The sequence below is a fragment of the Malus domestica genome, chromosome 03, assembly GCF_042453785.1.
Source record: "Malus domestica chromosome 03, GDT2T_hap1".
Lineage (NCBI taxonomy): Eukaryota > Viridiplantae > Streptophyta > Magnoliopsida > Rosales > Rosaceae > Malus > Malus domestica.
The window spans coordinates 21,286,723-21,299,881 of NC_091663.1; the positions used below are offsets into that span (position 1 = coordinate 21,286,723).

Genomic DNA, 13,159 nt, shown 5'->3' on the forward strand with positions numbered 1-13,159 from the left:
AAATCAAATTATGTATCATAAATAAAAATTAATTAAGCTACACAACACTTCGAAGATAACTCAATCATCTACACCCATTTCGTTTGGTTTATAAAATTTAGTTTAAAATTTTTGTCTTCCTAATTTTAATAAGGGTGTGCTTTCCACATACCATTTTACTTTCCACACACCTTTTTATAATTTTTATCTGATGATCTTCAATTCATCTAATCCGACGGTTGAAAATTAAAAAGATATGTAAAAAATAAAATGAGATATGTGAATATCACGTCATTTTTAATATTGTTCCTACTTGCAAATATTTCCTCAATTTTCTTGTTCAATAAATAGTATCACTTGTTACTAAGGAGCGCGATAGAAATTAACAATAAAATAAAGCCTAGTTCGCTATTTTAGCTTAGGAACTCAAATTACATCAAGGTCTTTAATTTTTAGGTTTCATCAATAACTAAAACTACCTATAGAGAGAGAGAGAGAGAGAGAGAAGACAATTCTGCTAAATAATATGTTGCTGCCAAAATATCACAAAAGAAATTACTAGGCAGCTGCTACGACTAACTAAAGATGGCATCATGAATTAATTCCAACTTGAAAATATTTGATATTTCAATTGTTTTTCTCAGTAAGGAGTGCGAGATGGAGGACCCCAAGCCATGACTTGATGATAATGATCAGGAGGGCTAGTGTTCATCTGGCACGTTGGACTCGCAACACCACTGCTCCGGCCACCGCCGCCGCCACCGTAAGTGTGACAACTTTGTTCATTAATGCAAGGCTTAGTATCCTCCTCACCTTCATATTCACCGCCACCCTCAACCGGCAAAGGCAACCTCTGAAGGGTCGGATCCAAAAACGTGGCGGCCACAACCATCACAGTACTCGCCGCCACAACCTTGCCCCCAACAATCCCTCCAAACACGTGCCCTTGCGCCCCCGCAAGACATATCGTGAACGACGAACAAGCCAGAAGAGAATAAGTCCCGGACATCGGTACTACGGCCGAACCACCACCACCACCAGCGGCGGAAGGAGAAGAAGAGCAAGCGATGACGGCCGGGAAGGAGTCTATGTAAGAGCCGGAGAGAGAGAGGAGGTTGAATGGACCCTGAAGAGACAGTGACGGTTCGTGGGGCCCGGCTGGGTGTCTCAGCTTTACGTTCAACACCGCCCCTGAACCGCTCAACACACTGATGCCAACCTGGCGCCTTCGGGCGTACTGTACAATCGTCTCCACCACATCGGACCCGGCGGAGATCTCGAGGACCACCGCCTTCATCGCTGACCCCGAGTCCTTGGTGATGACGATCGGGGGTTTGGGCTTGTTCTTGGACCCCGGCGGTCTCCCTCTCGGTTTCTTTGAGTTTGAGATGATAATATCACCCAACGGTGATACCATGTTCTTGTGTCCGGACGACGAACACCCTCCTCCTCCACCACCACTTGCGCCTCCAGAGAGTGTGGGGACGCTCCGGGGGCTGTGCATGGAGTCATCGTCGGAGGCTTGTTGAAGAGAAATTGCTGCCGCGCCACCAGCACCAGTGTCTGCCATTTTGAGAAACAAGAACAACACAGACACGAGAGAAGAAATAATTTGTTTGAAGGGCAAACAGTTTTTGGGGTTGTTTTATATAGAGCCAGTTTCAGGTACTCTATCTGGGATTGTCTGTGCTCATTGATGGACAAGTACTGAAGAAAGGAAGGAGGAGGGCCCACAGAAAAGTGGATCCGAAAGAGAAACAAGAAATTTTTAATTGTAACGAAAAAATAAGTGGTACATTACGTATTTTAATAGAATGAGTGGAAATTTTTATTTTTAAAATTTTTAACTTTTTAACACATGTATCTCATAATTAATTTAATGACACGTAATGTATCATTCTGTGTTCTAATTACATTGAAAAATCTCTCAAAACAGAGAACAGAGAGCTTCTGGTTGGACAGAGAAACGGTGATGGACATATGATCCTCTGTTTACTGGTTGCAAGCTAGGGCTCCAAGTACATTGTGGCATTGTCCATTTCCACGTACTGGACCCGCAAATACGCCGAGGCCTACACCTGTCAAATTTCTTGCACAACTGAACACGAAGCAAAAATAACAAGTTTCATGTCAATATTAGGTCGCCGGTTTAAGAGTTCTTAACAAGTTTATCTGTGAGTAATCCATTTCAACCCATTAAAAAACATTAATTTGATAATTTTAAACTACTAAAAAAATCTTACTAGCAACCGTAATAGGCACAAAATTTAATCTTACATAAGTGAGATTCAAATATTCCAAAGTACATTAAAAATACAAAAACAATTAAAAATTCATAATAATTAATTTACAACTGTGCAAAATGTGAAAAAAAAAATTATGCAAACATTTGTGATTGCATCTTTTAGGCTTTAACGATGGATACATTGTCATTTGGATTTTTAAAACCTTAATAAACCCTCTTTATTGAAACCAAATTCGCGTACTGCTATGAGCAGTGGAGATGAACAAATCTGAGAAACATGTAAAAAGGAAAAAAATCGTGAGCAAGCCTAAGATCCGGGGGGGGGAGGAGGAGAGTGAGGGTCTGCTGGCCAAAGGCTCTCCGACAATCAAGTGAGTAAGCAAATATAAGACTTAAACAGTGAGCAAGAAAATTAGAATGCATAGATTGTGTTACCAGAGACGAAACCTAAATACATGTATATATATATGTATCAATATGGAGAGAAACCTTTTTAGGATAGAATCCTTGTTCTAAGCTGGGAGAATCCTAGAGGATATCTAGAAGTAGATATTGCATCATCTTTAGGAGTGTGATGTGGTGCACGCCAATTCTTAGATTGTAGGAACACCAAGATTTATCGAGATACGGCTAATTCCATTCTAGATCGATCAAAAATCCTATGTCTTGTGGAACAAGCATGGTCATTCTAGCTAAGTTACTCAGACTTTGCCCATTGCCCCAGAGCATAGTGATGGTGGCATTGCTGCTCTGTTTGATCCAGCTCCATTTATAGCTAGTGAGTCCATGACCGAACTTCTGAGGTAGCTATATCTCGATCAGCCTTATTTCGGCCCCATAACTACCCCTAACTATGTATCTGAAAACAACTTTTTTCCTTTAGGATGGATACTTATCCAAAGACCATGTTTTTCGGAGTAAGCTAGAATACGTACCATTTAATCTTATGTTTTCATATGGTGATCCGACTCCTTGTGAAGTAATGGAGACGTTTCGGATTGAGACATGCAGTCTTGAGTACCGTACTATAAATGGTGTAAAGATGATGTCTACTTTTGTTGCGTGTGCACCAAAATAAGAAATTACCTCTAATACTCTTCATTGATTTTAACCGTCAGATTTGTTGATCCCAAGAAAAGCCAGTTCATATTCAATAGCTAGATGGCTTCATTAAATGCTATCTATTAACCTCGAACCATTTTCTTCCTGTTTTAAAAAATCCCTAAATTGTTTAAGGAAAAAAGGCTCCAACTTTCTTCCCTTACTCATTAAAAAATTTCCTAATCTTTTCAACCCTTTTCCATGGTATTTGCTAGCAAGACTTCAAAATTACACAAGGTCTCACCTTACAATCTTCCGCTAACGAGAGTCTACAGTAGAGAAGAGGGCCAAGCTTTTGTTGAAAGTCATCTAGATATCTTAAATCAATGTAAAGTTTGGTGGGAACCTAGCCAAGATGTTAATGTTAATCTTCTTGTGCCATTTGATCCCTCTGTGTCCCTGCACCAAAATTCATCCATGGTTCTTAGACCTAAGTCTAAGGTTTCCTCTACCTGACCTTCTAAGCGGCATTTTGATTAGCTACAACATGGCTATCTGCAACCAAACCCTAACCGCTTTCATACTCAACACGTGCTTCAAGATTCTAAATCAATGGTATGGGGCTAAACTTGGCCTTCAAGAATTTAGAGTGTTATTCAATGCATGTAAAAACTTTGATGGCCACTATTACTTCATGCTCAGACCCAGCCTCATCTGGGAGCTATACATCTTGGATGTCCCTTCACAAGACAATGATTGGTTCAAAGACATTCTTGCTGTTGACGGTGATTAGGAGTGAGATGTCACGGGAGTTAGAGTTAGGACTATTCTTTCTCCCAATTTTAATTCAATAATGAATTGGAAGACATAGGGGTGTGTCGGCCAGAGTTGATTAACCAAGCAATGCAAATTCCTGCCAAGTACCATAACTCGAAATGGTTGTTTTTCCCAATTTGATTTTCTGATCGTGGGAAGAGTCGTACTATCAATATTGCTCAAAGTTCTCCCATCCTGAATCCATAATGGATTGGAGTAAAAAATGCCCATAAGGGGATCCATTTCTTTAAGTCCAAAATATCTCCAACTTCAGAGAAGAAAACCCGAAAAAGATCTGACTCTGTGTTTTCAACACTATTAGTTGCTCCTTACCAAACATATATGTCGATAACAGATATGGCACCCGAGAATACGAAAACAGAGGAAAAGACTCCATTGTTAAGGAAAAATAGACCAACTTCCTCCATCTTTCTCACAAAGACCATTGCAAACTTCAAACCTGATGCCCCACCGTCACAGTAGCAAAAGGTTTCACTGGCACATGCTAGTGAAGTCCAGTCCCAGAAACTTCCTTTTACTCCAATTTAGAATCTTTTAGTGGCAAAAGGGATTACCTAAACCTATGGGGGCATTCATATGGTTGATACTTATTTACCTATTGCTTTGCATATACTTGAAGAGATGATGTAACCTCTACTTGTGCTCAGACCGTGATAAACCACATTGTTTTCCCGATGAATGCCAGCGGTCTTCAAAACGCGGATTACGCTTGAGCTTTACTTGGTTTTGTGATTGCTCTTGCAAATTAAAAGAAGGTTCGCATAACCTTCAAAAATGTCATGATGCGATGTCATGAAAGCTGTTATACGGTAATTCATCATTCCTTTTTTGCAAAATGATTTCAGTAATTTTCATCTTTTCCTTCTAACTCATATTGGTCAGGATCACGTATGGACGAAAGAGTCATTCTTTCGACAAGTGGAGTAGATTCGCCATCTTAATTGGTTTTCCTTACAAGAATCAGAGGCTACATTGAAGCTTGAGTAGCAAGTACAAGCTCAGTTGGCGAAGCTCAAAATAATGGAGAAGTACATCGATGAGGCTACCCTTGAGGAAATGAAGATGAGTAACAACAAAGCTGATCTCATTAATGCGCAAGATGAGCTAGAGCAAAAGCTTAAGGTCAAAGTTGAATCGAAACGGGTACTATCTTCAAAACGGAGTGCTGAGGAAACATACATGATGGCCTGTAGTCAGAGGTGGAGAAACTTCGTAACAAGGTTCAGCAAAAAGACAACGTTCATTGTATGATCTTCAACAACTTAAGGATTTGCATGAGTTAGAGTTTGAGGCTTTTTGTGTTGCTCATAGGAAGCCAATTAAAGAAGAATATACCGAATGGTACAACCTCGAGTATCTTTTAGGCTACACGCGGCGAGACCATCTTGGTGGCTGGGACATCCATAAGATCTACGAAGAAATCGAAAATACTAACTTCCTTATGCAAGAAGACTTACTAAACGAGATCTTGGATCTAGAAGCGAAGTGAGAGGGAAAGTGTAGCTCTAGTGATGATCTAGTATCAAATGTGCCTACTGATCCTTCGACTTCTGCTAGAGAAAAAGGTGTTGGTAAAAGAGATTGACTTAATGTTTTGCCAGGATAGGAGCATATGTCTCTTCTAAGACTCAGATTTATTTGCCTCTGTATTAAAAAGTTTTATTCTTTCATTAATGGCTTCTTTGTGTGTGTATATGTTTGTCTTTTTAAATGAACATCGATCAAGTTTTAGGAACTTCTCGTCATTTGCTTCTATATTCGAGAATATAGTTTAATCCGACAATCGTTGACAATCTTTTCGAAGTAAGCTAACTTTGAAGTATTGAGTGACAGAGCGGAACACGAGTAAGTTTGTGAGCCAAGGATAGAGCTCGAATGCCTCCTTAGTAATGCTGATTCGAACAACATTACCTATCCTCATCATGATTGCCAAAGTACCACCTTACTCTGGTACCGAAATTAAACCCATGAAAAATATTTACTCTACAATTGCCTCAGTTTATTGATCAGATTAAGGATGGGAAAGTAACGTCCTGAGTTTTCGAATGGCTTCCAATCTTTGTTTTGCTTGCCCCTGATTCATGGTTTAAGGTCTTCGTATATGTAATGTGTAACTTAAGGAAGGTTTCTTCCTTAGTGATAGGAGCATATTTATGCGACTTAGTTAGCTTGTTTTCTTGCAATTTTATAGTTAGTTTGTGGTTATTACAGTGTTTTAAGCTATTTTCGTGTGTTTGTAGGTCTAAATGACAAAGTTGGCAAGAAAGTGAATTTTGGAGCATTTTGGAGTAGTTTTGGGCACTAAATGGATAACACATGTATGGGCCAAGATGGATGGACGAATTTGGAGTTCAAAAGGCTAGGAATCTGATAAGAAGAGGAAGAAATTAAACTCCAGACAAAGAAGATAAGGAATAAGCTCAAAAGAGGAAACATTATCCACAACCTTATCCAACCTTATCTTATCCAAACCAACCTTATCTTATCTTATCCTATCCTAATCTTATCATGTCTTAATCCTAGTTGCAAAGGGACCTAAATATATATTTCTAGAACCTATTTCTAGAAGATTTCCCTTCTAGAAGTCCCAAATCAGCCACAAAACACATTGTTTCTAGAAATCCTACAAAAGTGGCGCCTATTTCCCTTCTAGAATGCTTTTGCCTTGCCTTTCAAGCTATTCTCTTTTCCCTCCAATGTGTGCCGCACCCTCAATCCCTTTTCCTTGGTGGATTCTGATTTATTAGGCCTTATTCCTTGTGGATTTGGGTTATACAAATCCTTTTCTGAAATTAAGTGGGCTAGACCTTTTCCTTAGTGGATTTAACTCCTTGTGCCGCACCCTAGGGCCTTAATTCTCCTAATGTGCTGATTTCTAACCCTAATTTGATTTACCCTAGGGTTTTGTGGAGCCTATATATACATATTTTTAGCACAAATTCGTCACCACCTTCATACAACTCAAAAAACACCTTTGCCGCAACCCTAACCACCATTATACATCACAAAACACCATCCTACATCCATATACATCTTTGCCGCACCTTTTGGAGAAGAAGGAGAGCCTTGTCGTGCAATGCATTGATGAAGGAGGGCCTTGTGCGCAAGCCATCTGCATCCTTGGGAGTTTTAAGCGTTCTTTCTTCCCTCGTTTCAGTTTCGATGTTTATTTTAATTTGCGTTTCAATTGCTATGAACATGTGGAATTAAACTCTTATTAGTTAGTGGTGAATTTGAAGCCATGAACATATGTTAATATGAATTGATTCCTTTCAGTTATTGTTTCGTAAAACATGAATGCGATTTACTTATCTATTTGATTGATAACTTATTCTTGTGTGTTGATTAAGGAGGCCTACTTAGTTTGCATGCTTGAATCTGATGTTAAATTATAAGGGACTTTCACCTAATCGTTATAAACTTATGATTACAAGTAGTGGAGATTGTTAGTCACAATCGTGTTAAGTAGATTCTTGGCAAAAGTATCATGCAGTTCATAGTTATAATTGTCTTGTCAATGCTTATGATTTCCATGGAATTTAATGATCTTTGAATGTATCTCTATCATGCTGTTCATATAGGGAGATTGAGAAGAATAATTTGGGTTGTTGCATGCATTCATCCAATTCAATGAATTTAGGGAAATCTGATAGTTAATTTGTGCATTCACGATTAATTTGGGGCATTTGTCGTTCATGGTTTAAAGAAACAATACTGGAAATTGACTTATGTTGCATATGTTCATGTGTGGAGAAGGATCCTCTAACTAGCTTTTCACCCTTGAATTCATCTTAATTTCGTTTTAGTTTACTTTGATTTGCAATTTGTTTAGTTTTAATTCAATTTCTTCAGAAATCAAACCCCATTTTCTGTTTTACGTTATTAGGTCAGAATCTGTCCTAATTAGGTTCTCTAGAGTGTTTTGAGTCAATATAGGTTAGAATTAGTCCATAAACATTGTTTGAGTCTTAATTTAGTTTAAATTCGTCCAATTTCATCCCTAGAATCTGTTTTGAGTCTAATTGTTAGTATTGTGCTGTTTTGAGTCTTTTAAGTACATTCTGAGTTAGTTAAGGTACAACCTGTTTTCTTTTAATCTTTTGAGTCAAAGTAAGTGTTAATTTCGTCCAAAGTACTTGTTAGGTCTAGAATTGAGTCAATTTCATTTAGTTTGGCAGATTTGAATGTTTTAGGTCAGTTTAGAGTCTAGAGAGTCTATTCTTGTGTTTTTAAGTCTAGTTTAGTGTTTTAGAGTTTGATTTGAGTAGATTAGCAGCCCTAGTTAATCCCCGGTTTAGAACAATCCCTACTTACATCTTTGCTACAATTGTCATCAATAGGGTTTAATTTGTGTGTCAAGTAATTTTCACATCAAATTTTGGCGTCGTTGCCGGGGATTAGCAAACTTGCTAATCCCTTGTTTGTGTCATGTCTTTTGTATTTTCTTTTAAAGTTTATCCGTGAGTTTGTGTGTGTGTTTTTGTGTTTCTGCCGAGCCTTCATACTTGGTTGCTGATTGTGTTTGTTTCCTTGTTTCAGGTATTAGTTTGAGAGAACTTTGTGTTTGTTTTCTTGGAGTTCGACGACGATTTTGAAAGAACTTTGAGAAGAAAGAGGAAGCAACCAGAACCTAATCCACCTAGTTCAAGTTCAGAGGCCGAATCTAAATTTGAAGAAGAAGAAGAAGTCATAGCAATGGATAATCGTACAATAAAAGAACTCTCGGCCTCGGGGTTGGCCAATGCCGCACCCCTATGCATTCAATACCCCTTGGCTGCTCAAGGCAAGACCAACGAGTTCGAATTGAAGTCAAGCTTGTTGCATCACATTCCCAAATACCATGGGCTGTCCATGGAAGATCCAAACAAGCATCTTAAAGAGTTCGAAGTTGTTTGTTCGAGCATGACACCCATCAATGTCGATGGGAACATTTTGATGATGAAGGCCTTTCCATTCTCTCTTGTGGAAAAGGCTAAAGATTGGCTTTATGATTTAGCACGCGGGACGGTCACTTCTTGGGAAAGCATGAAGAGGGCGTTTTTAGAGAAGTTCTTCCCCACTTCGAGAGTCATTCTCTTGAGGAAGAATATTAATGGCATTCAACAAAGCCAAGGAGAGTCCTTTCCAGCATACTATGAGCGTTTTAAGGCTCTTGTTGCCTCATGTCCTCAGCACCAAATGAAAGAAGAACTTCTACTTCAATACTATTACGAAGGACTTCTTCCAATTGAGCGACAAATGCTAGATGCTTCAGCGGGAGGTGCATTGGTTGACAAAACACCAATGGCTGCAAAAACCTTAATTGCCAACTGAGCGCTAAATGCACAACAATACGAAGGGCTTGGACAAAGAGACATCCTCCGACAGCAAGTTAATGAGGTAAGTTCTATGTCTGACATTCAATCACAATTAACTAACCTCACTTCTATTATATCTCAGATGGCCGAAGGGATGAAGATACAAGGACCAAGTGTTTGTGGCGTGTGTTCTATGCAAGGACATCTTAATGACCAATGCCCTCAATTGATTGAGAATGAAGGGTGGGAATCTGCCAATGCCGTGGGTTTTTAGAGCCAAAGTCAGCCATGAAACGATCCATACTCCAACACTTACAATCCGGGGTGGAAAGATCATCCCAATTTCAAGTGGAGAGAGCCACAACAACCTGCCCAACAAGGGGGATTTCGGAAAACACCACCTGGAGTGTTTCAAAGGCCGTATGCACCACCACAAGTCCCACCACAATCTGCCCAACAAAATTCAGGTTCGAAATTAGATGATGATACACTTCTTCAATTAATAAGTTCACTTACGCAGGGCCAACAAAATCAAGCTAAGGAGATGAGTGAAGTGAAGAAACAAATAGGGCAGATTTCTGAGTTTATAGGGCAGTTTTGTGAAGAAGGAAAACTCCCTAGTTCAACCATTGTGAATCCGAAGGGAGGTTTCGAATCCGCTAAAGCTATTACGTTGAGAAGCGGAAAAGAGGTGGGAATCAAGCAAAATACATCCAAACAAAGTCAAAACAAGGATGAAAAGTTGCTGAGTGAAGAGGAGGAATTAGACAAAGCCACGGCAAGGAAAGAAGTTCCATTGCCGCAGCCATCTAGTGCACCTAAACCGTCTAATTCAGGTAAGGGTGATGTAATTGTGAACCATTCTAACCCTATTCCACCCAATGCACCTTTCCCTCATAGATTTATGCAATCAAAGAAGGAGGAGAATGAGAAGGACATTCTTGAGACATTTAGAAAGGTGCAAGTGAATATCCCACTCCTTGATGCAATTAAACAAGTTCCAAGGTATGCCAAGTTTTTTAAGGAACTTTGTGCAACAAGAAAGAGGATTTCAAACAAAGAAGTTGTAAAGGTAAGTGAGAATGTGTTAGCCGTTTTGCAAAGAAAACTACCACCAAAATGCAAAGATCCTGGTAGTTTTACAATTCCTTGTGTTATTGGAAATACCAAGTTTGAGCATGCTATGTTAGATCTAGGTGCATCCATTAATGTCATGCCATACTCCATTTATGCATCTATGAACCTAGGAGAGCTTAAAAACGATGGTGTTATCATTCAATTAGCCGATCATTCTAATGCATACCCAAAAAGGGTTTTGGAAGATGTTTTGGTGCAGGTTAATGACTTAGTATTTCTAGCGGATTTCTATGTGCTTGAGATGGAAGATTCGGGCCATTCCACATCCTTGCCGATCCTCCTTGGAAAACCCTTCATGAAAACAGCCCGCACCAAGATAGATGTGTTTAAAGGCACACTCACAATGGAATTTGATGGGGATGTTATTGATTTCAATATTTCTGAATCTATTAAATATCCTAAGGATGATCATTCTTGCTTCTCTATTGATGTATTTGATGCTTTGGCGCAGGGCTACCTTGACTCATTGGAGAGGGACCCTCTTGAAACCACCATAGTACACGGAGTGGGACTTAACAAACCAAAGGCAGCAATTGAGCACACTCACGGCAAGAATGATGATGCCTATGCCGTGCCTCCTAGTGCAGAAATAAAAGAGATGGTTGCTGCCCTTGAGTCATTGCCACAACATCTTGGTAAGCCTCCTAACCCAATTCCAATTCTCGTTTCTACTAACAAGTTGTTACCTTCTGTGATTCAAGCACCCGTCATTGAGCTTAAACCGTTGCCGGACCATTTGAAGTATGTATTTTTGGGAGATGACGAGACATTGCCCGTCATTGTTTCCTCATCACTCACGGCATTGGAGGAGGAGAAGTTGATTCGGGTGTTGAAAGAGCACAAAACGGCAATTGGATAGACATTGGCCGACATTAAGGGAATTAGCCCTACAACTTGCATACATCGCATACTTCTAGAGGAAGGGGCTAAACCAACTCGAGAGGCTTAACGTTGACTTAACCCTCCAATGATGGAAGTTGTGAAGAAGGAGATTATCAAGCTTCTTGATTGTGGAGTCATTTACCCCATCTCAGATAGTCATTGGGTTTCACCGGTTCAAGTTGTACAATCAGGAGTCACCGTGGTGAAGAATGCAAAGAATGAGCTTGTGCCTACACGTATCCAAACCGGTTGGCGAGTGTGCATTGACTATAGGAAGCTAAACGCCACCATAAGGAATGACCACTTCCCTTTGCCGTTCATTGATGAAATGCTTGAAAGGTTAGCCGGTCATTCTTTTTATTGCTTTCTAGATGGTTATTCGGGATATAATCAAATTGTTATAGCTCTAGATGATCAAGAAAATACTACTTTTACTTGTCCATTTGGCACTTTTGCTTATCGTTGAATGCCATTCGGGTTGTGTAATGCACCAGCCACATTCTAACGATGCATGATAAGTATATTCTCAGATTTTGTGGAAAAGATTATTGAGGTTTTCATGGATGATTTTAGTGTCTTTGGTGATTCGTTTGATGGTTGTTTAGATAATCTCACTTTAATCTTAAACCGGTGCATTGAAACTAACCTTGTTTTGAATTGGGAAAAATGTCACTTTATGGTTAACCAAGGCATAGTTTTAGGTCACATAGTTTCTGCAAAGGGAATAGAGGTTGATAAATCAAAAATAGATCTTGTGCGTTACTTACCCTCTCCCACTACGGTGAGAGAGGTTCATTCTTTTCTTGTACATGCAGGATTCTATAGGCGATTCATCAAAGATTTTTCAAAGATTTCCCAACCCCTTTGTCGACTTCTTCAAAAGGATGTGACATTCAAGTTCGATGATGAGTGTGAGAAGGCATTCAATCACCTCAAGGAGAAGCTAACTACGGCCCCCATCATAGTCCCACCAGATTGGAGCCTTCCCTTTGAGCTTATGTGTGATGCTTCAGATTATGCATTAGGGGCTATTTTGGGACAAAGGAGGGACAAGAAGCCACATGTCATCTACTATGCATCCCGGACTTTGAATGATGCACAATTGAATTATTCCACCACTAAAAAAGAACTTCTTGCTGTTGTATTTGCTTTAGATAAGTTTCGTTCATATCTACTTGGAACTAAAGTTATTGTTTACACTGATCATGCAGCTTTGAAGTATTTGCTCACAAAGAAGGAGGCCAAGCCAAGGCTTATTCGTTGGATGCTACTTCTCCAAGAGTTTAACGTGGAAATTCGGGACAAGAAAGGAAGTGAAAAAGTGGTGGCTAACCAATTGAGCCGAATGGTGCATGAAGAAGATGCCAATGCCGTGCCCATCCCAGAGACATTCCCAGATGAGTAGTTGCTATCCATTAACGTAAGTGAGCCATGGTATGCCGATCTAGTTAATTATTTGGTCACTAAGCATGTCCTAAGCACCCTAAATAAGCACCAACGTGATAAACTCAAGAATGATGCACGATTTTATGTTTGGGATGACCCTTATTTGTGGAAACATTGCCCTGACCAGATTCTACGTAGGTGTGTGCATGATTCCGAGTTTCATTTGATTTTAACTTTCTGTCACATGTATGCATGTAGGGGTCATTTTAGCACACAACGCACAGCACATAAGGTTTTAGAATGTGGATTTTATTGGCCTACAATCTTTAGAGATGCTAGAACCTTTTGTATAACC

At 39.6% G+C, this 13,159-nt stretch overlaps 2 protein-coding genes across 2 annotated transcripts; one reads left to right on the plus strand and one right to left on the minus strand.

Moving 5' to 3' along the window:
• Nucleotides 1-477: 477 nt before the first annotated feature.
• On the minus strand, nt 478-1,839 carry LOC103419559 (AT-hook motif nuclear-localized protein 28-like). Its single transcript, XM_008357661.4, has one exon. The coding sequence runs from the start codon at nt 1,547-1,549 to the stop codon at nt 620-622; it is 930 nt and encodes a 309-aa protein (XP_008355883.1). The 5' UTR covers nt 1,550-1,839; the 3' UTR covers nt 478-619.
• Nucleotides 1,840-9,943: 8,104 nt separating this feature from the next.
• On the plus strand, nt 9,944-11,395 carry LOC139194717 (uncharacterized). Its single transcript, XM_070819621.1, has 2 exons — nt 9,944-10,471; nt 10,736-11,395. The coding sequence occupies exons 1-2, from the start codon at nt 9,944-9,946 to the stop codon at nt 11,393-11,395; spliced, it is 1,188 nt and encodes a 395-aa protein (XP_070675722.1).
• The last annotated feature ends 1,764 nt before the right edge of the window (nt 11,396-13,159 follow it).

Bases quoted from the DNA above. Each gene is read 5' to 3' on its own strand.
- LOC103419559 (XM_008357661.4), bottom strand. From the start codon at position 1,549: ATGGCAGACACTGGTGCTGGTGGCGCGGCAGCAATTTCTCTTCAACAA.
- LOC139194717 (XM_070819621.1), top strand. From the start codon at position 9,944: ATGAGTGAAGTGAAGAAACAAATAGGGCAGATTTCTGAGTTTATAGGG. The intron at 10,472-10,735 runs GTAAGTGAGAAT...GTTTTGGTGCAG, and splicing joins CAAACAAAGAAGTTGTAAAG to GTTAATGACTTAGTATTTCT.